This window comes from Ambystoma mexicanum, chromosome 2p (genome assembly GCF_040938575.1).
Source record: "Ambystoma mexicanum isolate Mex_15411 chromosome 2p, UKY_AmexF1_1, whole genome shotgun sequence".
Taxonomy (NCBI): domain Eukaryota; kingdom Metazoa; phylum Chordata; class Amphibia; order Caudata; family Ambystomatidae; genus Ambystoma; species Ambystoma mexicanum.
In genome coordinates this window covers 48,677,546-48,704,833 of record NC_090923.1, presented here as the reverse complement: position 1 = coordinate 48,704,833, position 27,288 = coordinate 48,677,546, and the positions used below count along the sequence as shown (strand labels likewise).

Sequence of the window (27,288 nt, the reverse complement as noted above, 5' to 3'; positions counted from 1 at the left end):
TTGGGTGGAGACTGTGGGGGCATGCGTCGTGTAAGGACGTAGGAAATCTTAGAGGGGAGTCTGCTAGTCAGGGGAATGGGGGTGTATGTCTTTCAAAGCAAAACAACCTGCAACGTTTCCCTAAGGCTCACGGGAGACATGATACAGCCGAGCAAATGGTGTTTTGTGTGTGTGTAGTCTTAGGTGCAAAGAGACAGAGGTTAGTCAGAAAGTTGAGGGGAGAATAGCAGATTTGGGATCAAGCAGGGTTCCTGGAAAAGGAGTTTAATGCTGGACTAAACTGCCGTTGACCTGGGGTTGAAGGTTTTGTTTGTAATGTTGATGTCCATGGGATGCAGCTCTAGGTTACATTTTATGGTAGGACCAGGGGAGACTGACCCTGATGACTGACCTCCAGAGGCTCTTGATTATGCTGCTGTGTGCAGACATCAGTCATGTGTTGGCAAGACAACAGCGGTATGTCGGATCAACGGTTTCAAAAGAGCAATAAAGGTGGCAGTGATGACGTCTTTCATGGAGTATGTCAGCATACAGAGTCTCCTGATACTTTAAAAAGCACTTTATTGATCATCCCATTCTGCGGTACACACAGTATACTCTAGCTGCCTTTCAACAGAATGTATAGTGCAGGGATTGTGAATGCAAACACTGCACATGTCAGCCCAGTGCTGAAGACAGAACTCCTGTTGATGTGAGATTCTAGGCTCTGCTTTGTATCGATGAGTTCCAGCATGACCTCCCGCGCAGTGACTGGCTTGTCTTCCCCCTCCCTACGACAAGGGGGCACACAAGGACTTGAAGCAAGAGCAGCCTTTACACATTTAACATCAGAAGTCACTTTGCACAAGTTAGTTCCAAGGCCGGACACCTGCTTGTGTAGGCATTCCAAAGATGAATATATTTGTTTGGAGGCATCCGACTGTTTGTTTAACAGAACTAAAAGAGGGTCTTCACAGGGCACCCCACAGGCACCCCCCTCAGTCAGTGGCGGGCATGGCTTGGCCCCGGTACATATCATGCGTTGTAGGCTAACAATGGCATTGTTGAGGTCCTTCTGTTGCTGTTTGTAAGTGCAGGCCTGCTCGTGGACAGCTTCTTGCAAGCTGAGTGGCCCTTTCTGTGCTTCTAGAAGTAATGATTTCAATTCGTATAGCCTGACACGGTTAATATACGTAGAGCCAACAACCCCTATAATGGCCCCCAGTATGGAGCCAATGATCGACCAGTTTTTGGTTCTTTCTGCTCGGGTTCGTTCTTTGTCATGGCTTTCCCTCACGGCGGCCGAGAAGAGGGCAAACTTCTCACGTTCTGTATCCTCAGCATGAACGAATGAAGCACGGATCCTTTTTTCCTCCTGTAGGAAACAAGACAGAATGAGTAGGGGTCATACATAGTTTAACGTCCTTTACCAAAACAAACAAAATGCAGCCTATACTTCAAAATGAACAAATCGTACACACGCAATTACTAAAGCAGACTATCTTCTCCATCAAATTGCTACAGCTTGCCATGTTCATTGTGGCAACATTTTCAAAGTTGATACGTTGGAAGATAATTCAGCCCTACTGCGATAACGAACCCAATTTAAAAGCAAACCTGCCCTTTGGACTATCCTTGTATTACATCCCAATTATTTTTCATACCTTTCAGTTGAGTTTAAAAAGAAATATACTCTATTTGTAGCACAAAAGAACATTCTAGCACACAATTGTACTTTTCTCATCATCACATATGGATAGCAGCAGATCAGAAACATAACATAACAGGCAGACCAAATAAGATTCAAATCATTCGTTTTTTTCTGTTTAGGATTTCCTATGGGTTCACCTTCGCGTGACATAAAAGCTCTTACTTTCGGACTCAATTTCTACTGACATGTACATTTGTGTCCTCTTGCAGAGTTGGTGAAGTTGCGGCTCACCAAGGTTTTGATTCCAATGGCAATCACTTTCTTTACTGGTGATGGTCTTGCTAAGCATATGACATTTATTTACGAGCCATATGGTGTAATTGATTTGGTGTCTAGATCTAACGTACAAACCTTTCCTTCAGGATCAATTCTGCTGTAGGGTTTTGAAGGGACTAGGAAAATAAGCTGCACATAAAAGCAAAAGATCTACACGCTCTTCTCAAATGTAGCCATAGGTAAAGCTGCCAGCAGAATCTGTAACATTCGCTGTTTGGATGTTAAAGGGCAAGCTCGCGGATAGTTTGCACGGATAACCATATGGCTGCTCTATGAATTGGCACACTTTAAAGTACTCTGGTAAAATTGAATTATAAAACTATATCTGGGTAGAGATACTGGCTATGAGGCAGTGCAGTAATAAAAGCCAAATGCCAGATCCTTTGTGTATTTCTGTCTGGGGATTGAAGTTTCGTCCACAAAAAATGCTGGTCCTAGTCCTGAATATGTGTTTGACCTTTCAGTGTATTATAGACACATTTGTTTAGAGAATTAACCTAATTGGACATGGACTTGATTTTGGTAGCTCAGTGCACTTGTAGTTTTGGGTGCTTCCTTGCTGGTTTACAGCTCTTGAAGAGTATGGCCTGCCCTCTGCTCAGTCTACCTAAAGAGGCTTAAGGGGGTACTGCATTCATGTGCCTGTTTAACCTTCATGATTGAGATGACTGCTGGTTAAGTAGTAGTGTGGGGCCAAGTAGGATTCTAAAAACCACCTCTCATCCCAGAGCAGCAGTCCTTTCATCACAATGAGTGTTATAAGGACTTTTGCTTGCAATCGCTGAAGATCATTCATGGGGAATTACTCACCGAGAACGGCTAAAACTACAACAGTCCTGGTCTGTGCCTTGATTCTGGGCAGAAAAACCCTCGAAAAAGGGACCAGGTGGGTGGGAGAGACTAACAAATTCATAGAAACACTACGAGAAAGAATGACAAACAAACAGGCACAGATACACAATTATTGCCACTGCAGCTTACTAAGCGATGCCCTACGATGCATTTGTGGACAGAGAATGATTCACAAAACCAACCAGAGGGTGAGCTAGCATGGAATGCACGCACCATCCAACCATGCAAATGCAGAGTATTTGTGTGCAGTAAGCAAAGTGAACAAGTAGCACAAGTGTAGAGTAAGCACATGCAGTGTGTATTAGTATTTAAAATGTGTTTACATTGCCCTTGTACATAGTAAGGTGAGGGAGACTGTGTGAATCTGCGTGTGAATTTTGTTTACAGCTCATGGGTGATGTGGGACCATAACAACTCTAGTGGCTGACAGTTTCTCTCTGATGGTGAAATAAACCTTGCATATCTACGAACTACAAAACCCGAACTCAAACATACAGAGGTCTCCTGGAAAGAGGGATGTCCCTGGCTCAATTTGCACACAGCATATATGCAGTTTTCCATAAAATGAAAGTGGAACAAAAATGGGCCAGTCCTCCTCCCACAATCATCCCACCACAGCCTCAGAAAGGTATGGAACACCCAGTACAACCACAAAACCACACAAGGGACATTTCATTCAAGGGTCATGTCAGGTTTAGATCCTGCAGCTTTCATGCCATTATTATAGAATGGTGAAATACAGTGTTGGACATGCAAGCAAGATTTGAAAACCTGGACAAGAAGCATATGGTATCTAGCGCACCATCTGGACTATATGGCACAATTTAGTCATATATTCCCTACCTGCAGCAACCTATGCTCCTGGGTTGCCAGCTCCAAGTAGTGCACATCTTCCCTGGACACCCGGTCAAGACGATCACGAACCTCCTTCAGTTTTACTTGCTGGAATTCCACCTCCTCGCGAACGTCCCGAACAACAGCACGAGCCACCATGAATGCTTTCTCAGCCTGAAAACATTAAAACACAACACTTTATTGTAAGCAGGGTGGGAGGAAATTGAAGAGTTTAGAAATTCAATGATATTGATGGGTGTCACTATCACTATTAGAAAGACGAAAGGAGGAGTGCTTTGAGTCGAATTTGAAAAACAGTAAGAGAGGATGATGAACAAATAGTGAGGCTCATGGCTTGCATCATTGAAGCAACGAGGAAAAAAAGAACGAAAACGGGATAAAGCACAGTGGGGATCTGGGAACAGTAAGCAGAAGCTGGTTTTTGGGAATGACTGGTACAACAGGGTCTGGAAAAATAAAGAGAAACAAGGGAGGAGGGATAGAGTGGGGCAAGAACATGGATGCATTTGCAGACGATAGAAAGTGAGAAATTATCAGTGCATCAAAAGATCAGCGTAACATAGATAAACAGAGGTGTGTGAGGGAATTGAGAATAAGAGACAGATAGCAAAGTTATAGACAGAATGAAGAGAAGGATGATGGGAGACAGAAGCCAAGCAGTAGCCGATATGAGAGAAAATAAGAGATGTGATAAGTAGCTTAATGGCGGAAAAAGAGGAGAACGGGCGTACACAATGAATATTAGATTGAAATGGCAGGAATTAGCAGCGTTTTCATTATGCAGCGAGAAGGAGCGAGGGGAATAAAAATAACCCCTAAATTGCGACAGGAGGTAAAGAAGTAGAGGGAAGAAGGGGGGGAAAGAAAGGGAAGCAGTGGTCTTAGGGAGGGTACAGTGTTGGTAGGGAAGAACGAAGAAGAAATCAATCCAGGTTTTAGCGGGATAAAGGTGAAGAAAGCAAGAAGACGTCCAGAGGTTTATGGCGGATAGGCAATTGGAAACGGTGGAATGGAGTGAATTCTTAATGGGGAGAAAGACAGGACTATTTGGGAATCAGCATAAAAATGATAGGATGGGTTATACAAATGTATAAGAGCAGAGAGAGGAATGGTGTAGAGGGACAAAAGCAGAAAGAAAAATATAGAACCTCGACGTATAATGTACAAAGCGGGTGTGAGGGTGAAGTTTGTCAAGACCAAGAAACAGTAGGAAATATTAGAGATAGGAGTGGACCCATGTCAGAATGAAGATAGAACACAAATGAAGTGAGAGAGGAATGTAGAACAGAGGGATCCACAGTGTCAAAAACTTCTGAGAGATCCAAAAGAATAAAGGTCAGAAGAGAGTTTTGAGTGATAGACGGATAGAAGAGCATTATAGACATAAAGGAGTGCAACTTGGTGCAGTGGGAGGAGGGGCAACCAGTCTGAAGGGGAGGAAGATTTTGATCAGATGAAACCTGATGGTAAAGGGTACGCTCAAGGAGAGGAATGGTAGAAGAAAAACAGGAATGCAGTTAGTGGGGTGAGTAGGTTCAAATTTCTTTAGAAAGAAAAAGGCAAGACCCTGCCACATTTGAAGGAAGATGAGAAGCAGGAGTTGAAAGGAAAAACAAGATATTGATGAGACAGGGAAGATGGGAGAGGGTCGAGAGGAGAGGCAGTGGGATGAGCACGGATTAGAAGGACAGCAGTATCAATGTCCATAAGTGAAGAGAATGACAATGAGTGGGAAAGTGGGAAAGCAATGAGGCAGGGAATAGTGTAAACATTGACTGGGGAAGTTTGACCATCAAAATGACAGGCAGACTGCGGTCTTGTTCATTAAAAGTACTACTCATTTGAAAATTAAAAATATTAATAAACGTAAATGATTTTCCACAAAGACATTCCCCTGACCTCTACCATACTAACTTACTATTCCCGACCCCATAAAAAAATCAAACATTTCCCTATGCGTGGGTTTATTCCACACCTCTCCACGTTATACTCATCCAACAAAGTGGGTCTGGGGATCCAATAGCTAACAAACCTCTTCAAGACTACAGGAAAAAGCTAAATGGTTTGCAGCAATTCCAATCCCTACAACAGAATACTTTTTCATATGCACACATCTTGAGTTTCATTGGGACAGACGGACAAACAGAAGAGATAAAATAAAAAGCATCACTGTTTGCCAATTACTCTCATGCTTGTGTAGCAGTACCAGTTATACAAAGCCCTTTACAAAGAAATGTAGTTTCCATTGCCTTCAAATCTTCAAGCACACAACATTGGCAAACTCTGAAGAGGGGTTTGAAGAAGGTACTTCAGCCAATCCCCTGTATTACTGGAATTGAACCTGTGCACCTTAACAGTACAGATCGTTCTCTGCTGCAGGTGTTCCACTCACTGATCTTAACATCCCATTCCCTCTCTAACCTACACCATGACACTTTAAACTATCGACCTCAGAGAAGAGGACTGAAATACACCTAGTCATGCTCAGTTCCCCACCGCTGCCAGACCATTGACCCTACAGGCTCTGACTTGTGCTTGCACAATGTATGTATGATGCATGCTGAACAATCTGCCCTAGCCTTTGGCGAGTATGAAGTGGTATGCACGTGGGGAATTGGCAACTTACCCCTGTATTTTATTCATTTGTTTTTTTTTTAAATTTTGTTCAGTGCTGGCCCTACTCAGAGGGTCTCGGAGCACCTTCAAATGTTCAAAAGGCAGAAGGTGAAAACAGAAGTCACAAAATATTTTCAGGATGCTATAATGTTCCTTCATCACATTTTGTTTTCTTTCCGGGAGTGGGGGGGTCCCTCCATGCCCCTCGTCACTATTATTTATTCCCCATTTCCTCCCACCCCTTATATGTCTCCCCACACCCATATTTTTTCAATTCATTTTTTTGGGGCAAAGGATTTCAGCAAAAAAACTTGCAGGAAAAAAACTTGTGGTGAATGAACATAGAACCTTTCAGGATAGGGTAAAAAGATTAGTTAGAATATACAAGTGGTAGCAGGGGAAGAAAGCGGTAATGGAGGGTGTCGTGTTCATATGGAGGAGTAGGGTGTTCCATGCCCTGGGTGCATGTTAGTTTGCAGAGTGGAATTCATAGGAGATGCAGGCGACCATGCCCGATATTTGTGTGGGTAATGTATTTAGTTTGTCATGAAGGTGAAATGGGTTTTTGTGGTTAATGGCTTTGAATACAATGCAGAATCCTTTGAAGGCAATTCTTTGGGGTATGGGGAGCCAGTGGAGCTGGATGAGAGCTGGGGTTGTGTGTGAATGTTTGGCTAGGTGGAGAACGAGCGTCACTGCAGAGCTTTGTATGGCTTGCAGGGGGAGCAAGGGTGTTGCTGGGGAGCCCAGTGAGGACAGCATTATCGTGGGCCAGCCCAAACAGAATCAGAGCATGTATTGCAGTGCAGAAGTCATCAGTGTAAGGACAGGTCTGATTTTGTGTAGGAGGTGTAACTGTAGGATGCAGCTATGTGGTTTGTGAAGGAAAGGTTGGGGTGGGAGGTAGGGCCACGGTGAAGCCAGAGGATTTGACATGTTTGGAGAGAGATGTGTGTGGGTTGTCTGGCAAGTTCTTTAATCAAAGGGGTGAGGCTGTGTTTTTGCTGCGGGATGGGGGGCAGATGAGGTATTCAGTTTAGAAAGATTGAGTTTGAGGAGGTGGATTGCCAGTCACGTTGTGATGGTTAAGTGACTGTTTTTTAGGGAGTTGAGTTATGAAGACGTCAGTGTTTGGGAGTTTATTTGCATGGTCTCTGCGTATTGGTGGAAAAGGAGGTTGTGTTTGCTAAGGTACTGTCCGAGGGCAGGGCTTCTACATATAGGTTGAAGAGTAATGGAGTCAAGGAGGAACATTGTGGGGCCCATACTTGGCTGGTGTGGGGTCAGATTGATAAGTGGGCATGAAGAATAAGCGTGTTCTATCCGTGAGGAAAGAGGAGGACCAGTTGGACAGTGCCTGAGAGTTTCAACCTGTGGGATAAGATGTTGGTGAGAATGGTGTGGTCGCTGGAGATGAAGGCTGCAGAAAGGTTGAGGCTGTGTCCTTGGTCAGTGATCATGTGAAGGTCATCGAGGATGTGAAGTGTCGTTGTTTCGGTGCTGTGTCCAGGTCAAAAGCCATATTAAAAGGGGTTGAGTAGGTTCTATGTGTTGATGGAGTTGGGTTGAGATGAAGTGCTCCATGTTTGTGGTGAGGTATGGCAGGACAGTGAGGTTTTCAGGGAGTGTGGGGGTGGGCGGGGTAGTTGAAGGATATTTTTTTTGAGGTGGGGGGATTTGTCAATTTTTGAGTTTGTACTCAGCCTCCAGATATACAGTAGGAGCCAATTGAAGAAACAATTCCTGTTATCAGGACGGTACTGTCATGCAGCAAATGCAAACAGTCCCCGCTATCCCAGTGTTTTGAGGAACTAGAGCTAGATGTCAACAGAATTCTATTTGAAAGGGTGGAAAGGCTTAGCAGTGCCAGCCACACAAGACAAACTCAATTGGTTTAGAAGGTCTTAGAAGAGGACCTTTGGGCATTGCAGGAGAATGTTATCCACGCAAACACGCTACATGTGAATGAAAAGGAGGGAATGGATAGGTCACATGTCTTAGACAAAGCACCACCACTGCCAAGGACAGCTTTCATTTCTGCCCATTATAGTAAAGGTTGAAAACCTTTTCTGGGCCCACAGCTCTTCAATGCCCCAACAGTAAGAAACAAACTGCTCAGGACTGTCAAGGTTTGGTCATATGAGTTGGGAGGAGCTTGGTTATGGTGCAAATGTTCTAGGCAAGATGTCTGGGATCACTAAAAAAAAAAAAGTTACTGAACATAGCGACTACTGCACTCCTAGACCATAGTTCCCTTTCATCAATACCAATAAGGTATCAACCCATAACAATGGGACTGGAGCATTTGCACTACAAAACGTGACTTATCCTTTAAATGTAAGCATGTGCAAAGGCACTGTCACTAGGACATAGGTCAGCAATGTAGACTGTCCCCAGCAGCACCCCATCAGCCCCCTCTTTTCTCAAATCAGTTCTGACATCAGCGAACTACAATTTATGGAGGATGGAGGGAGGGTCATATGAAGTAAAAAGGGACTATAGACTCCGAGTACATCAGTTACTACAAGGGGGAGCTTTCTTACCGCCATGTCCAGTTGCCTTTCTTCCATAGACAGTGTCTGATTGCACAGCATGAACCTTCAACCGGTCGCAGAACGTCAACTAACCTACGAAAAGAGACTCTTCAGGACTTCTTGCTCAAAAGGCAGGCATCATCGGCATTGGAACTAGGGACAATACAATAATGCCTGTAGAAAACCAAACCGAGCTGTACAAGTGACCACTGGCAATCTCCAACTAGACTGGTCTCTGAAAAGTCGCAATCTTGGCTTTAACTTTGACTATAAGTGTGTGCAGCTAGCAAGGTACAGATAGATAATATGTGCCGTGTACCACCCAGGAATGCCATCAATCCATTGTCACAAACAAATCATCCTATTTAGGACTACCCCTTGTACTAAATAGGTAAAGCTTGCCTAACAGCTAAACAGTGCAGCGTCCGGTCAGTCTCAAACTGCGGGGACAGAAAAAAAGGTTGCAACGACTACCTCCTAGGTAAGGGATAAGAAAAAACAAATGTTGGTAAAGCGCAGAGTGGGTAAGGAAAACAACGTTGTCTTGTTAAATAGTGTGAAGGGCTACGGGACCAAACATTTCTGAATCTCTCTAAGTTTCTGACGGAAGTCAAACCGAAAAGCAAGACTGTCATCCATGTAACTAGCCGTTGGTGTCCATGGTCTCCAAACGACTCATGAATCAGCACACAAAATGATCACATTAAGATCCTATACCAGATGAGGTCTCTTGACCAGAGGGAAAGGCCTGTCAAGACTTCTTAGGTATCTCTTTATTATAGGATTGGCCCAAGACTGAACACATCTTGTTTCTGAATTCCTGTAAGCACCAATGCAGCCACGTAGGTTCTACAATGATCAACCTGCCCACCACTGGCCACCAAACGTGCTGTAAAAGGAAGGACCATCATCTAACTGGAACATAAGCTGGTTGATCGTCCATTTATACAGCTCAGTGGCTAAAATGTGTCTACATGCTTTTAGACTGGCCGTAGTCGTTTTCTGGCCATCTACATTGTGCTCATGTTAGCCCAAAATGCTAGAGTCAATTGCTCAGGAAACAGCTTGCCATGGCTAGACACGAGGCTAGGGATGCAAGACCATGCCTTGCTGTTGAAAGAGATTGTTCTATGTTCCACAGAATTTCAACCAGTGCCGCTATGAAGAGAAAATCAGAGAACCACACTCATGCTGGCCAATGCAGAGCTATCAGGAAGTGGAGATTAAAAAAATAAGAAGGAGGGGATGCATCGACGTGTTGTCACTCAAAGTGATCTGGAACTCTTAGATAAGCTTATCCCCATCCAAGAAGCATATAGGGGGCACTTGCTGTCCCCTACCACCCAGATGAAAGCGTCAAGGTTGAGCTCCAATTCATACAGATTTCAGCCTGTGAAACCTGCCACCTCCTGTGTTGACCTTGCCTACAAGGTAGAAGGCTTGGAGAAATATCCCATGGAGGAATCGCAAAGATGCAGAGTGAAGAGGCACTAGGGGCTTGTTGGCATGAAACATTGAGGTTTTGCTGTCTTCACAGATCAGCACCACCTTGCAGTAAACCACAGGGGCCAAACGATTTGAGAGCTTGACTATAGCCTTCGAAACAAGACAATGTATGCAGTGCTCCTGGTCCTCCCCAGTCCAGAGGCTCTGAGCCAAAAGCTCCTTTAAGCATCATTCTGTGGCCATTATCACAGTGTGGCAGGGGAAGCAGTGAGTTGCCGTCACAACGGGTTCCTCAACATGGGGAACTTGTTTGTGGCCGGATCTCCCCTCACGAGTTCTTGCATTCTACCAGTTGAAATGATCTCAAACGAGTTAGGTGAATGGAACCAATAAGACACATTGCTAGTGGGCCAACAACCTTTATTACGACTAAGCCGAAGTACTCTTCCTGGCCAAGAAGTCACCACGCTTTCTTGCTTCAATGGTATCCCATCTGTGAAGATGGGGAAACCACATTATTGTTGTATTAACATAGTAACTCATGTTTGGTCTTCTCACTCCAACACTACTTGTGTTCTCAGCACTATATGACAGTATTTTATGTAAACGGGTAAATGAAAAAAATATACTCCTCTCCAAAAACTGTCCAATTATTGTAAAAGTCTATAGCAATGTGGTGTACTTTAAATAGAACAGTACAGTTTGGGCTTATGATAATCTATGGTTGTCAAAGTAGCTGTGGAAAGGTTATAACCTTTTGGATGTTCAAATTAGCAGAGCACAAAGTTTGAACTTTCAATAACTTAAGGTTTACAATTAGGTCTGACCGTTATCCGACATTCTTGCCCTGCATGAAAAGCCCATTTATGACATTAGAAAGACCCATTAAAAAGCAAAAGAAAAGAGCCATTTGAAACAAGCAACTGAGGGAAGGGGGCTCCTCCCACCCACATTAGCCTGGTCTAACAATAAGTACATTTAATTTAATTCTCCAAGACTAAAATCTATATTGTGCTGCCGGATAACTACCAGGTCTGTTATCCAGGTGCCCAGCTTCAAGGATTATTATTGTATTAGAGCATGTCACCTTTCAACACTCCCTCAAAGTCATCAAGATGGTTGGCCTAATCGACTAAGAACAAAGAGACCCGCTGTATTACTCAAATCAATCATTGACTGAAAGACCTATTTGCATTATGAGTTTCATTATTGTTAGGCAGAATCCTGTGCAGTGCCCTTAGCGACCACTACACACAATTAAGACTACAAGTGGTAATACAAGTTCACCTTTGGTACAAGCCTGTATTACACTGGTAAAGTGGTAGCAGTAGCGGAGCAGCCAGACTTATCTCAAGAGTATATGAGCAGTAGCAGAGATTATACAAAGGACCACAATTACTGTGACTCAAGCACACACTGACTCAAGGTTTTAGGTAAAAAAATATAAGTACATTTATTTTTAAACCATCTGTTATAAAACACTTCACTTCTAATTATTCGAAACCACACTTAAAATACACTACACACAACCAATTCCACTTGTGCCAGTAAATTCAAGGTAAGTACATTAGGATTTGACAGGCCGGTGTTGCGATACTAATGGGTACCCGCGGATAGAAATGCTCACAAAGTTAAAACACACTTTGTATTTAAGAATTTCAAACAAGGGAAAAGTGAATGAAAATCAAGGCAATACTTTTTCAAGACTAGGAGGCTCACGGACGTGTTCAAAGATACAGATTAAAGTCAATAGGCCTGCACCAGTGTCAATGGAGCAGATGCTCAGTTGCCAAGGATCACACATTTGAACAGTTCGAGATTCGAGAGTTCGTAAAAGATTGTCAATTGGAAGGAAAAGTTATAAGAGGGAGGGAAGAAAGAACAAATCTTCGTGGAGGAAAAGGGTTCACTCCGATTCCGGCTGGTCAGGTAAAAAGACTGACCAAATGTACACAGTACCTTATTCCGTTGGTGAAAAGCTGGTGCCACGGCAGTTGTTCCCGATAGTTCCTGCAGACTCACGGTTCCTGCGGCTTCAGTCGTGGGGACAAGAAGGGCAACGTCTGGAGCGATCTGCACTACCCAGGGATGAGGCCAGCAGCAGCAAAAAGAACAACGATGAATAAAAGGCGTGCTCCTTTAAATCAGGAGAGGGCTCTTCTGATGGCTATCCGGACCACTACAGCACAGCAGCGATTTCGACCCAGGAGAGGATTCTCTGACTGAAGAAAAGGCGAGCTGGTTGATCCCACCAGGCTCAAGGGAAGAAGACTCCGGACAGGATCTTCTCTTGTCATTGAAGGGTAGATAGCTCAGGACTGCAGCAGGGCTTCACCGGGACTCTGGGTTGCAGCAGCCGTCCTCTTCTCTGCTTCTCTTCGGTTTCTTGCAGTTCCAGTGGCGACTCTGCCTTCTAGCCCAAGGGTCCTGCCTTTTATGCCAAAATCCCCCATTTACACAGCCTGGCAGTCAATCACTCAGCAGGGGGGTTGTGCAGCCTGGACAACCACCTTAGCCAAACAATACAAAGTGCGACTCGGGTATCCAAGGAGACCCTGTGCAGGGGGTGACTACACCACTCCCTCACATTACGCCCACCTAGACACCCAGACGCCAAAGGAGGGCTTCTGGTCAGAAGCCTGCCAAAGGTTGGCGAACAAAGGAGGCAAACCTGGTTTGCATCGCAAGGAAGGACCCAAGAAGGATGTTAACAAAAAGAAATGGCGACTAAACCCAACAGGAGCCAAAATAAAAAGTATTTGGGTTAGCGGGTTTAAAGTTTGAGGCTACTAAAATAGCCCAAAACAATACCACGTTATGTAATATAATCACGGTAGGAAAATTAGGGTAGATACCACTGCCACCAGCCAAGTCTTAATGTTAAAGGAGCGAAACAATGCTCCAAGGAGGTACAGATAAAAAGGGATAAGGATTAACCCTTTCCAATACTCCATGTAAAATGGGGTGTACTGGATCTGTGGTTAAATGACTATGTAAAGGTAATGGCAACTTTACCCTTTTCTGGGGGCAGTAGTCAGCCCCAGAAATGGAGTCGGTGGGAAGTCTAGAAGACAACCCTGTGTCACTGCACTGAAGGTGCTGTGTAACACAGAAAAGAGTGGGGCTACTGAAGTGGTGTACTCCAGAGTACACAATCACAAAAACAGATACACATGGCAAAACACAGGTAAGAGTGGGGGAAAAGCTCACAGTCTTACCAAGTGGAAAAAATAAACTCCCGAAATTCAGCAAAGCTGCTGGGGGACTGTCACGCTCACCTGGTCTCCACGGGGGCGTCGCTCGAAGATGCAGGAATTATGTCTGCCCTGGCGTTACTCGGCTGGATGAGGAGACTTGCACATGACTTCTCCTTCCTTGTCACTTCCCTGAATGTTTTGCCTACAAGGTCGAAATAGGATGTTAGCACCGTGAGGAGCGGGGTTGAGTTCTCACCTCCTGCAACCTCCTAATGCCCCCTCTCTGCTTCAGCCTCACCGCGGTTTGTTTAGTGGTGGACTCTCCGTCCTGCGGTCTCTCGCAGGGGCGCAATATGACAGTCTCTCCCTGGATCTAGTCCCTTAACTGATCCTGTTGGGGTGTAGTGGAGTCTTGAATTGCTTGAATCAGCAGGTAAGTCTTTATACCTATAGATGCTTGGAATTGCTGCTTAAATGTCTTTATTATCCAAGTTTTAACCTTGTATTCACCTTTCTTTACGGCGCAGTCTTGAGCAGTTTTGTAATGAAGATTGGACTCATCCTTCAACGCTGAGCAGGTTCTATGCGGGAAGTTTGAGCGTTCGTGAGTGGCGCCGAATGTCTCTATAATGGTTTCTTTGGCGCGACTAACCTGCTGTGTTCTTTTCTTTCCTGCAGGTGCAGCGTGGCTCCGGAGCGGCGATCGGATGAACCGCTGCAGTGAAATTCCAAGGGGAGCGGTCTCTGGGTTAGTATCAGCTGTTCTAGCAGATGCTTTCTTTTCTGCAGGTGCGGCGAACTGAAGAGCAGCTGAAGGAGCGGCCGCTCAGATGGAATCCTTCAGGTAAGGTTGTAAACTCTGTATTCATTCCTGTTTCTCTCTTCTCTTCATCTGTTCTCAGGTTCCGATGGATGGAAGTTCCAGAACGGGCGTGGCTGCTGGCGTTCAGGTACTGGAGCTAAGCAGACACGGTGAGCGTTACGCTGCAGGGGTGCAGAATCACACGAAGCATGTTCTGTCGGCAGGGTGTGGCTTAAATAGCCTTGTAAGTAGTTCCAATAAAATAGTCCCTCCTGCCTCAATCTGCAATCACAGGTAAGTAGTCCCACAGCCACACCCGAGATAAGCTAGATGATTTAGCTTCCTTTGACTGGGCTGCATGTAGTCCCATGTAGTGCACTGATGATGGAAAACCATGAGCCTGGCGCCAACGGCGCCAGGACTGAGTCCAGAAGTCCTTGGACTACCCTTCAGGGTTTTATAAGCCCGGATGGGCATCAGTGACTGGGAAAGGCCTGCCAGCCACAAGTGTTCTGGAGCTTGCACCATGACAGGGACTCACTAGGTAAGGGAAATTAGCCATAGAACGAGAATTCTTTCGTTTGGCTATATACATGGTTTCAGAGTTATCTTAAACCATGTATATAGCCAAACAAAAGGGTTCATTGTAATCATAAGCGTCTACAATCAATGTTCCTACAATGTTTAATAAATAGGATACTATTGTTAACATTCATAACTTCATCAATACATTTCTGACATAGTTATGCCACATATCCAGACATTTGTCTATGATAACAGATTCCAGAAATCCATATTTGATTGAGTTACCACGTTACTGCCATCATTTATGGAATAAAACTAATCTTGCATTCAAAATATTCTGAACAAATTGGCCCCTAACTCCTGGTTATAGACAAGAGGAGTCTGGTTATGTTATGTTATTGGGCATTTGTATAGTACCTTTTTTACTATTGGTATGATCTCAAAGCGCTGTGGGATGAACACCCTCGAAGACTGTAGGCCAGGTCAGTGGAGAGAGTAGGGTAGTAAATAGTGCTCGGGTGCACTCAGTATGTGTGTATACATGGTGGTTTACGTGGTGTGTAGCTGCATTCTAATGCTATGCGTGGCGCACTGGTTGTGTGAGATCAGTGGAATGTATTCAGCCAGACCGATTTTACTTGGGGTAGCTGCATCCTGGTGGTGGTGGAGAATGTGTATGAGATTATGTGTGCTGCAAGGCTGATTTTTGTGTGGGGATAGATGCGTTCTGAAGACTGTTGAGGTGTTGATGGAAGTGTATAGGTATGTGTATAGGTAGATGTGCATCTAGGCCGTATTAATTGAGGGGTATAGTTGCATTCTATTTTTTGTTGGTGCAGAGGAAAGAATTACCATATTGGTATGTGTGAGTATCTGCGGATTGGAGGGAGTCCCCTGTTCCTGATTACCATAGAGTGCCTGCCGAGGTGACTGTGCTCCCTATTTTCGAGGTTCAGAGCTTCAGTTCTCTGGGATACATTCTCAGTCTAGTGTTGATTTTGTTCTGATTACCAAGCTTGAGCGTGTCTTTCCCTGCTTGAGAGCGTCATCGGTGTTGAGATTCCCAATTCCTAAACTGGGCTACGCTATTGCAGGTCTATGTCCTGTCTTGTTGAGTCTGCAATTGCTTATTGGAGGACACCTTCTCAGTGTGCAGTTACATCCAGTTCTGGTTACCTTAAAACCAACAGCTATCAGGAGCTACTTTTGACTCCCCAAACAGAGCTCTGAGATATTAAATGTGTAGGTTTGGGAATGTGTATAAAAGAGTAATGGGCACACCCAAGGGACGTTTCAGGCATATTGGATAATAAAGAATAGCCACAAAGTTTTCATTTTGCGCACAAGTTAGATTTGCTGAACGCTATGTACTAGCTCCCCATAAGTAGCTGATGCCTAATGGGAGATTACAGATCCCCAGGAGCCGCTTTTTGCGCAAGGTCAACAAATCCTAATTTCTGGGAAGTGGGGGGATTATTCATGCATAATCAGAAAATCACAAAACCATTCTCCTTGATTAGGTGGGTGCCCCAATAGTCTGTGTGTTCTAAATTGATAACACTGCTTACCTAACTCAAATCTGAAAAATTCAACACATAATAGTGGACACTCAATTAATAATAATACTACTAATAAATTGCACGTACATTTTAGAAATCCACAACCTGCAGACACATGAGCGGAGAGGGGAATCGAGATGAAGTAGATATCTGTGCCTAAATATAAATTTTCAATGCACATTTGTTCTGTGGTACCAATACTTATTTTTGATCCTGGATATTTTTGCAATTAACTGACTGAAGTCGTTTTTGCTTAAATGTAAACTGAAAAGAGCTTTAATATACTAGCCGATAAGTGACATTGTGATCACAGAATTAAGCACTGTTTAAAGGTGGTCTTGCATTGTTTGGATCAACATTGTTAGAAACATCTAACAATATTATAAAAGGCCAGATGTGATGGAGGATTTGATTTGTATGTTTATATTGCGCAAATCCGTTGCAACCAAGCAAGAAATTGCATCCGGGCACAGATGAGGTAATAAGAAGGACCAGGAAGCCAGATTCATCAAGAACAATTATTCAAAGAGAAAGGTCTTCAACGTTTTCCTGAATTCACAAAGGGATTCAAATTGTAGATTTGTCCGATGCAGTCATAGCATCACCTGTTGTCACCACTAGAAGGAGCTGTTGCCTTCGGATATATAGGGACAATGCCAATTTGCATAGCTTTGCCTGATGTCACTGTTCGAGGAAGCTGTTGACCAGTGCACATGGGCTTCTACACTAGTTATTAATAGGTCTGTTGTGTGACTGCTTCATATTTAGATAGATTGCTACTGGCAGGCCAAGTAAAATTGGGTAACTAAGCCCATGTACTGTATGTATGTTAAAGGTGCTAATTCAGCGCCAGACAGGGGGATGCACCTACCAACTGCGGGAGTAAACAAGGCGGACGGTGGGGTCAGCTACATGGGGAAATGACAGGTATTCTAAGCCACAGACGCCCCGTACAAAGGGCTGTACTGGGAACAGCAGGGGGAAATGATGCATTGGGTGTACACACAGTCCGAGATACTTGCTAACGATTAGCTAAAGAAGAGAAGGCCAAAAATAGCGCCATCATAAACACAAGTAGTGGGAAAATCCCCGAGGGTGGGCTGGACCTGGGAGACCTCGATCTGAAACACAGGACCAATACGACAGGGATCTGCAAAGGGGTGGGCGGGGCACAAGCTGCTCATCACGTGAAAGCCAACATAACTAGAACTGGGTGATGCAATTACAGGGCATTCAGCGAAACTAGACACCCTACATGGCAATGGGGAGGGTGGCTCTGTACCAGTGTGCTGGTCAGATGACTGCCGATGCCCATCGGCAGGCGGCTGTGGGAAGGGAGCACTGGATGGAGTGGTGTTCCAGGGAAGACAAATCAGACAGCAAGTTCTTGAGCTCTGGGGAGGTGGGCAGCCGCCGAAGAATCTTCTACAGAGTTTGTGAAGGTAATTATCCAACAGGTATCGTGGAAATGTCACTTTTCCCACCAGCTGCAGGGTGTTACGTGTTCCGTTCTCAATGATGCTGACCAATGGCAGAGTATTAAAGTTCCAGCGGTGCACACAAATGTTACTTCAATAACACGTTGTTCCGGGATGGGGTGTGAATAAATGTGGTACCACATGGGAAGGCATTGTAATGGGAAACTGTAGCTTTGAGGAAGTGATGTCTATGAACCAATGGAATCCCTGGGAAACAGAAAAAGTTCTCCAGCTTGCAAGTATTTTGAGGGATTTCTAACCATTGTATTTCATGGTATAAAACTACAGTTTGTATTCCATTCAGATGTCAGTCTTTTGATCAGAGCCTATCCACTGTTCGGTTTGATTTGTGCTCAACCAGCTTTAATAAACAGCATTGCTTCTTACCCGGTGTTTAATTTTTTTTTCAGTAAATGTTTCTTTTATTATGCTCCAATTGGTGGACCCCCAACAATTTTGGAGGCCCCAGCAAGATCCCTTAGTCCTCCCCGGACCACAGAGTATCCAGGCCATCCTCCCCGGTGGCGTGGGTCTCGGGACTGCAGACCTGTAACACTGCGCATCACGGAGGAGGCTCTGCAGACGCAGAGTTCGCAAAGGTCTGCCAGGTCCATGCCGCCGACCAACGCTCAGTGGAAGGGTGAGCACGTGGTGGAGGCTCAGCACTGAGGGGACTTGCGAGTATCCTGGAGTATAATAGTGCAAGAAGATGCTGCACAATATGCATGCCTACGGAGGGGGAGGGATAGATTATTTTGATGGTATATAGGAGGCATTCTCGGAGAACGATCAGCCGTATTAGTGTAGATAACAGAGCGTACCACCCGATAGGGAGTAGGCGCTGGTGTGTTTTCAGGCCTGCGGTAGAGCAGGACGGGTGCGTAGTGTGCTGCGAACTCTGTTAGACAGGAGTGGAGCGTAGTGCAGGAGATTTTATAGTTGCATCACTGGAGTACAAGTTGAGTTGGGTTTTTTTGCATAGAGAGAGGCACGAGTGTGGTAGTTTGAGTCATTTAGTGGTGAGGGCTTGTCGTGTAAAACAGCAGGCTTTTGCATTTCAACAGCAGGGATATGCCGGTGATGCATGGTTCGACATTTGACATTCTTGCACTAACATAGGGAACGGCAAGTCCGTGGAGAGGGCTGTCAAGTACGAATACTGAGTGAGCAGTCGGGCCTGTGGGGAGGGCCATTGCGAACGAGTGGAGTGTCTGCTAGGGATTGCGGAGAGGGCTAGAGTGAATTTTGAGACGGGTGCTATAAAAAGGGGAAGAGATAGGCAAATAGAAGGGGGGGGCACAGGGTAGTAGAATAAAAAGGAACGAAATAATAGCTTATGTGGACAGCCCCCTTGACCACATGGGCTGCACATTGTCCCATCAGTATAAAAACATGATTTCCGGTGGCCCGGGTAGACTGCAGGGTAGTGTTACTATGCATGGCCAGGGGAAGGGACATGTGACAGCAAAATAGAAATATGTTCTTGTACCTATTAATGAAATATAAAGACTCCAAGCTCAAAAGTAGGCAAACATATTGTGGGTCTGTAAAGGATATGAGGAGACTAAAGGGGAAGAATTGAAGAATGCAGATGAGACAGTGGGAGTGCAACCAGCCACAGGGTATACTGACCCACGGCAGGAATCCTGAAAGAGACCAGGGGAAAGCAATGGCGGAGAAAGAGAAAGATGCACAAAGAAAGGGGATGCACATATGGGGCAAAAGAAAATATCTACCAGACATCGAAAGGAATGTGCGCCAACAGGTGGACGCGTTATTCGGTGAAGCAGAACAGGTGATGGAGATGGAGGAGGTGAGGAGGAAGAGCAAGGGGGATAAGGGAGAATCGGGAAGAATACAATTCAAATCAGATGGGGAGGACAAAGAAAAAAGATAATGAGGGGGTTGAGGAAGACGCAGTCTGAGACAGTCATTAGGAGACAATGGAGTGACGGGGACATAATGCATGGACACCCGACAAACTTGGCAGAAGGGGATGAAAAGAGCAGAAACAACACGACAGTGACGTTTGTGACAGTGACTGGTCCACCTCCTTACGTAGTAGGACAGGGAAGATTAAAATGGGGTTTACAAAAGCTGTTAGAGAGGGAGGGATGGGACCAAAGACACAGGTAAATGCCTTGACTACAGAAGGGACGAGGGGGTGCCTATTATGTGCCCTGGCAAACAATGGATCGAGACAACCTAATATGTAGCTTGCCCTTCCACATAGGGGACAGTAAATGGATACAGGCATTCAAGACAAAGAGCAGTGGTGACTCTGGCCATAGAGAATATGAAATGTTTCTTTGCCGCAATTATAGGAGAACAGGCAGACAATATTAGGAATCAGGCTGGCTATAAAGGAGTGAAATTGAGCACCAATGATCATGACACAGCTCCATGTAACAATTGTCGAGCACATGTCTGGGAAGATCTAAGAAGCATGTATCCAGACAACTACGACTGGGGACAGTGATGGTTTATAAAATGAAAAGTGACGATGACCCAGCTGAATATATAAAGTGAGTCCAGGATTTATGGACCCAAGAGACTGAAAGGTCCCGGGACGAGTGCATACCATTGTTCTATCACATATTAGTAAAAGGACTGCCAACAGAAGTACAGGCTTCCTTGGATCAGGTCGTGGGTATAGAAGCAAAGGGCTGGGCTGAGATACAAGCAACAATAGTACATTACTTTAAGAGGGAGCAGGACAGTGAGAGGCAGGCAGCCGAGAATGACGCGAAGGAGGAACACAAATTAGTACAAAAGAAACTTGCCAAATACACCATGGAAGGAGCCCTGTTAGTGCCAGATGCCGCTGCATTGGCACTAGCACCACAGGCAGGGTTTCCTGCAGGACAAACACCACAACAAGGAGGGAACATGCAGCCGCAGTATGAACCACAATGGGGGAACACCACCAAAGGGGAATTATATGCTGGGGGATACTTCCCTATAGGAAGAGGGTTTTCACAACCGGGAAGAGGGGGTGGGGGGTGGGTTTGAGGAACATGATACAGTGTTTTCGGACCACGCTCAATATGCCAGAACATGGGACACGTGGCTCGCACCTGTACATGTATGCAACAGGCACAGGCAATCCAAGTAGCGCAACAGCAGGGGCTCCAGTGGCAGCAAATGCAGTGTCCTCCAGGGCAGTTGCAACCAGCGCAGATGCCAGTGCAGCAGGGAGGAGTGCAGCCCCAAGGAAGGACAATCGACAGCAGGATAACGATCAAGCGATGGTTGAGCCACCCGTGGTAGCAGGGGGATCCACAGTGGTGCTAGGGCAGAACATGGTGCCCCATTACACAGGAGTCAGCGTGGTAGGGGAAAACCCTTTCCCTTTCCTGTCGAGTAACAGACCGCAACGGGGGGGGAGGGCAGAAGGTACGAGCGTGGATAGTCCTAGCAGTAACCGACGACACCGTAGAGGAACCCGAGGTAGTAGTGAAAATAGGACCAATAGAGTTTTTTTCTCATAGATACAATCACGCATCCGGAACGGGGGATTCCCATTATCAAACAAAGTGATGGATATGCAGGGCTTTTCTGGGGAGGTGTTGTTGGACCATATATGGAATAAAGGCACAATAACCATATACTAAAATTCCACGCCAGTTGTGAGGTTCGTATTCCAAACAAGTCTGGTTTATTCATAAAGTATCTCATTCGGCCGACCGGGTCTCAACGCCTCACGACGTGTGTACTCACTGTGAGATATGAGAGAGTGAGCAGTGCCAAAGCAGTCATATATATACATAATACATCATCCTTTATAATATCATTCAGTCCACCCTTATACATGACCAACAAGCTAGGGTTTGGTAATTGACAGCTATGCATGTAACTTCAGTCAGTCTAAACATTAGTATTCTAGCAAAGGCTGCAGAGACAGTTTTCTGGGGAACACGGGGCACTGGCGCAGGGGAGGATATCGTGTTCTAGCAGGGAGACATTCCAACCAATGTTATCTGTTCGCTGTGGCTCATGAGCTAAGGGTCAGACAGTTCTAAGGCAGAAAATACCATCTCCCATGAAGGAGCACCGTTAGTTGCATATAATTCACATTTAACTGCCTTTTACGACAGCGCTTGCAAGACAAACCGGCACCTGGGCTGCTGATTAGGCGCGGCTCTTTGCACAGGTTCAAGGCCTCCATGAGAGGAAAACAATGTATTTGTGCACGGCTCTACATTCCTGTCTACGTTAGTATTTCAGAGTTCAAGCTGTGGCTTCGCATGGTGTGTGGATTTGAAGCATAGAATATATTTACAAAGCGTTACAAAAACGAAAATGGCCGGCATTTACAAAATGGACTCCCAATGGTGACATTCAGGTTTCACGGTTTGCAATGTGTGTCACATGATGCAATTTGCTTCTGGCCAACATACTATTCATATTATTTGGGCTATGCATTTGAATTTTCAGTATAACAGTGTCACTGTTCCAGTAACAAAAGATTAACGATTAACCATAGGGACACAACACCTCATAGCTCCCTTACTGTAATCCAAAGACACCCATTAATATCTTGGGGAGAGACCTGCTCAGCAAATTTAATGCAACCATATCATTGACAGTGAAAGGGATGGTGTGCTCTATGCCTAGCATTCACTATGCTCGGGTAGTAGCCCTTCTCGTGGCAGTGCACACGCAAAGCACTGTGCGAGCACAGCCAGTAGACCACAGAATGGAATGTTCCTGTACAGGGCTGAAGTTCTGCGAGGATGGGTCCCGGGAATACAGAGGAAGGGGTTCCGACTGGCTTCAGTGTTCCTATTCAGACCATAGTGCCAGAAGGATGACAAAGGGGTAAACAATGGTGTTACAGTTGTGTGGAACAGACGATGACAACATGGAATTGCGAACAGTGCTGTGCATTTATTTTATTTATTTAAATTTGTAGAGTGCACTACAGCCCGCAGGCATCGAGGCACTATATCAGAGTTTAAGAAGGCTTGATTAAGGGTTACAAGGAAGCAGCCCAAGAGTGCTTCTTACAGTTCAGAGAAAGTGTTGACAGAGTATCACAGACTACATGCATTGACCCCATTTTAACAACTACAGGAGTATTAGATGAACAGTTGTTCGCCGATTAGCAGGAGGAAGGAGAGATAGTATTGCAGATACAGATATCTTGCCCAATTCAGATATTGGAAGAAATGGTGCCCATTCTGACACAGTTAGTGAAGAAGGAAAATAAAGAGAGGAGATCTCAAAAGGGTGCTAAGTGCTAAATGAGTTGTGGACCAGGGACCTCATATTGTGGCGGTACTGAAAGTGATTTGGGAAGTGAAAATACAACTTAAACAAGGGGCCCTGCTACGAAACAATGTCCACTGACCAGAGAAGGAGATGAAAGGATATATTCCACTTTGCACCCATTAGGGAAGCAAGGGATAATTCAGACATCTACATCAACATGTAACACAGCGATCTATTCGATAAAGAAATCAAAGGGTGGGTCATGGCATTTCATCCAGGATTTGTGCTCCCTAAATGAAATGGCGGAAGCAGAATTTCCTGTGGTTGCAAACCCTGCCACAATATTGTGCAATATGCCAGCAAAGGCTGGAAAATGCTGCCTTCTCTATATCTTTGCACCCAGACTCAAGATATCTGCCCGCCTTCACGTTTCGTGGAACTAGAATTGAACACACTCGTTTGTCTCATTGTCGTTTGATAATACAAATGGATCTATGCAATGTGCAAACATCGAGCACTGTCATTCAATATGTTGACGATCCTCTAATAGAGAGAATAGAACAGACTCAGCACACGTTTTGTCACTACTTGCCGCAAAGGGGTACAAGGTGGATAAGGCAAACTTACAGTATTGCCTAATAGAGGTTGTGTATCTGGGGCAAATAATATCCGTTGAAGGGTGTAGAATAACAGCTGAAAGGACACAGGCCATTAATTCCAGCATTTGCCCACAAATGGTGAAAGAGATGCAGAAGTTTCTAGGTCTATGCAATTACTGCAGAGCATGGGCACTTGATTATGCCACACTTACTAACCCCCTATTGCAGGGCCTCTAAGACTCATGCAAAGAGAAGATGGACATCAAACATCTGAAATGAATGAAAGCTTTACAGGACTAAAAGACACACTGGCACATGGCATTGGCGCTGTCTCGGGAGGATAGCTTTTGGGCAACATGCTCGCCTTGGAAGCAAGACGACATGGAGTAACACGGGTCCGATCCCTGGGTCTGCACTTAGAAACCTCTGGGTATTAAGCACGTTATAAATAACCTCTCATATCATATATCACATGCACCAGTGTTAGCTAGCCCAAATTACAGCGAGAAATTCCATTTCTCTCACATTCAGATGGCTCAGTGATGACGGCTGACCTCACAAAAAAGAAGCCGCAGTAACACTAACCACTAGCTTACTAAAGTGGAAGCCTAGACCCAGTAATGCAAAAACACTTCCCTTGAGGACAATTACTTGCGGCTGCAGCGTTTAACTATTACCAAAGGGCTGTCCCGTAGTATTGTATTTAGAACACTCCTTATTCGCCATTCTTGAGAAATCAAAAATACACCAGCTACCCAAAGAGCATTGAGATATGAGGTCATATTAACCAACCCAGCCATAGAGGTGGTGAGGTGGTAAGGTGCCGAAGTGTAAACCCAGCAATCTACCTAGCAGAAACAATACAAGAAAGGGGATTACATAAATCCCCTCTGGGTGAAGTTGACCTTGGCAGAAAAACAGAACTACTGCACAAATGGATCACCAGAACAATAGACAAGATCTCCAGGGAAAAACCTTTCACCCCATCACGCAAAAAAGAACAGCAGCAAAATGGTTTACACCACTACTCGGCGCCATGAAAAGAAAAAAATTGAAAGCTTGAACTAGTGTGAAGGAAACAAACCGACCTGGTGAAGAGATTCCAATTCCAATAACAAATCCACACAGACAGAAAGGAAATCCATAAGGCCAGAAAGAAATACTACGACAAGAGAATCACCAAAGCTGCCAACACCCAAAAAGAACTGTTTAATATCATAAGCGGAATGAGAATCCCCCCCTGGCTGCAACAACACACCAATACCTTCACTGAAATTATGCAACAACCTCGCAGACCACTTCAAAAATAAAATCGGCAACATCCAACAGATCATACAAAGCAGACCAAGCAACTACAACATGCAACCTACCCAGCCATCCAAGGATCGCCAGAACAAACTCAGAAGTTTCCCCCCCAAATATCAGCAAATATCTTAAGTTCAGCTTCAGTTTCCAACTTTCTATATTCAAAGGCCATCCTTAATAATTCACGTTCCAAAGAAGTCCTTGAAGAAACATTGCTGGAGGTTGGAACAGAGGCAGCAGGAGTGGTGGCATTCCCAGAATCAGATTCAGTAACAGCCCTAGGGGCAGGGTCCTCATTGGTTACATCCCCCCTTTATTAAGTGCTTCACAAGCAGTCTGGTAATCCACCAGGGCAGCTATCAGCTCAGCCCTAGACGTATCTACAAAGTCTAACTCCCTGGCTTCACAAGCATTCTGGAGAGCCTCTAAGCTCATCCTAGTTAATTTACCATTTGCAATAGTTCCATTGCTAGTAATGTAGTTATCTAGTACACAACTAAACCTCAATTTCACAAAGTGTGGCTATTTTGTAAGTGGCAAGGTTACACACGGATTCTTAACCATCAGAATTCCACCGCTGCCACCAGTGTAAAGACTGGAGGGGAGTATCTGCACTCCTGCTCTCTATATGGCAGAGTAGAAGCACAGAGTATGCCAGCCAAGATTCTCTATTTGGTAGCTATGGTCGAGCAATCAAGGCTTAAGCTCTCAAAGGTGATGCAGGCTGGTTCCGAAGTACAGTGTAGTCCCCAAGCACTCAATGTCCACACACTATGTTAGTGAAAACACAGTTCTTTATATAAATAGACTCAAGTTATGTACACAATCACAATAACACACTTTGTGCTACAGCTAATCTAAAATAGTAAATATATACAGTTTCTATGTGGTACCACAATTACTCTTCGATTTCAATAGAATGCATCAACTGAATTCAGTTCAAATGACATACACATCAGTTACTAATGTGAACCAACAATAGACATGAGAGGAAAGCAAGTTGGTTAAAACAATAGGCAGAATGCTGGGCCCATACCACTAGGCACAGTTCTGTATGAGGACCCTCCCCCCCCCACCTGGGCAACCTGTAAACAAAGCTATAAAACAAGCCCAGTCCATATATTGTTTATATGAGTGATCTCCCTCTAAAGAGGTTCTACCACCCCAATGTACCTGGAATAGCAGAGCCAGATGTCGGGTCATCGACGGATCCTTCTTGAGCGGCTCCCTTTAAGGCAGGAGCCAAGGATCGTCGAGATACCAAGAGGAAATGGTAAACAAAGGCGTTACGGCAGCTGCTTCGGTCCTGGCGGTGCTCATCGACAATCATCATGTACGTCCTGCGAAGATGAGGCGTGCGGTGCACCTCGACAACGATAGTTAGTTGCTGCAAGAGTTACTGAAGAACTGCCCAGCAAGGGCGTTGGGCCGTCCGCATCTCTGCGGTCTTTGGGTGGCGGGATACCCACCGGTGGATGCTCCTCGGCATAATGGCAAACTCGACTTTCTCCGGCTGGACAAAGCAGTCGGCGGTGCTGGCGAGAGCTCCTTGAATTCAAAGTGTCTTAATCAATGGAGCGTTGCGGCTCCAGTCGTCGGCGGCTGTGTGTCAAGCGGTTCCCGCTTCTGGGCAACACGGCTTCGACGGGCCTCCAGCGGTTATAGCAAACCTGCGAACCCTGGTCATCGATGGTGGATGACTGTCCGGTGCTTCTCTTTGCTCTCCTCATCGATCTCCATCTCCAGTTGACCGTCTTTCAAAGACTTACTTCCAGGGTGCTGCGTTGAAGTTTAGCGGTGCACGGTGGTCCCTTGTAGCTCGGAAAGAGGTCTCCTAGCCAGGTCCTCTCAGTTACTTATAGGCACAGCAGATTTCAGATTGGCAAAGAACAGCAGCAGCAGTTCTTCCAGTGGGCTTCAAGGTTAATCATCAAGTATCAAGTATCAACTTTAGCTTATGAATAATTTCTAGCAGTGAGAGGCCCTCAGATATACTGTTCTGTCTCTCATTCACTCTGCTGGGTCACACTCAGGCAGCCAATTACTCAGTGCATTCAGGCCATTCTCATCTCAGACACTCACAAAAAGGAATGTGTATTGGGACAAGTACCCAGCCCTTCAGCACTCCACACTGCATTCATACCAGTTTCAGGCAGGGCTGTCTCATTCATTGTGTTTCATACCAGAAACCAGACACACATAACATGAAGTGCATATTGGTCACACACTCCATTCACCCAGGTCCCACCCCAAGGGTGTACCCACAACATACAGTCACTGGGAAGGCTCCAGCCAGTCTGGCCTGGACCCCCCCCCCCAATACCATATATGGAACTTCCA

General features: G+C 45.1%; 1 protein-coding gene across 1 annotated transcript in view; it reads right to left on the bottom strand.

Moving 5' to 3' along the window:
- Positions 1-544: 544 nt before the first annotated feature.
- The window catches only part of CCDC51 (coiled-coil domain containing 51), a 74,899-nt gene continuing 48,155 nt past the window's right edge, over positions 545-27,288 (bottom strand). Inside the window, exons 3-4 of the mRNA XM_069643219.1 lie at positions 3,662-3,826; positions 545-1,354 (exon numbers count right to left, since the gene is read on the bottom strand). Of these exons, the coding sequence (XP_069499320.1) occupies positions 599-1,354; positions 3,662-3,826 (921 nt within the window). The 3' untranslated portion in view covers positions 545-598. The remainder of the gene's footprint in view (positions 1,355-3,661; positions 3,827-27,288) is intronic.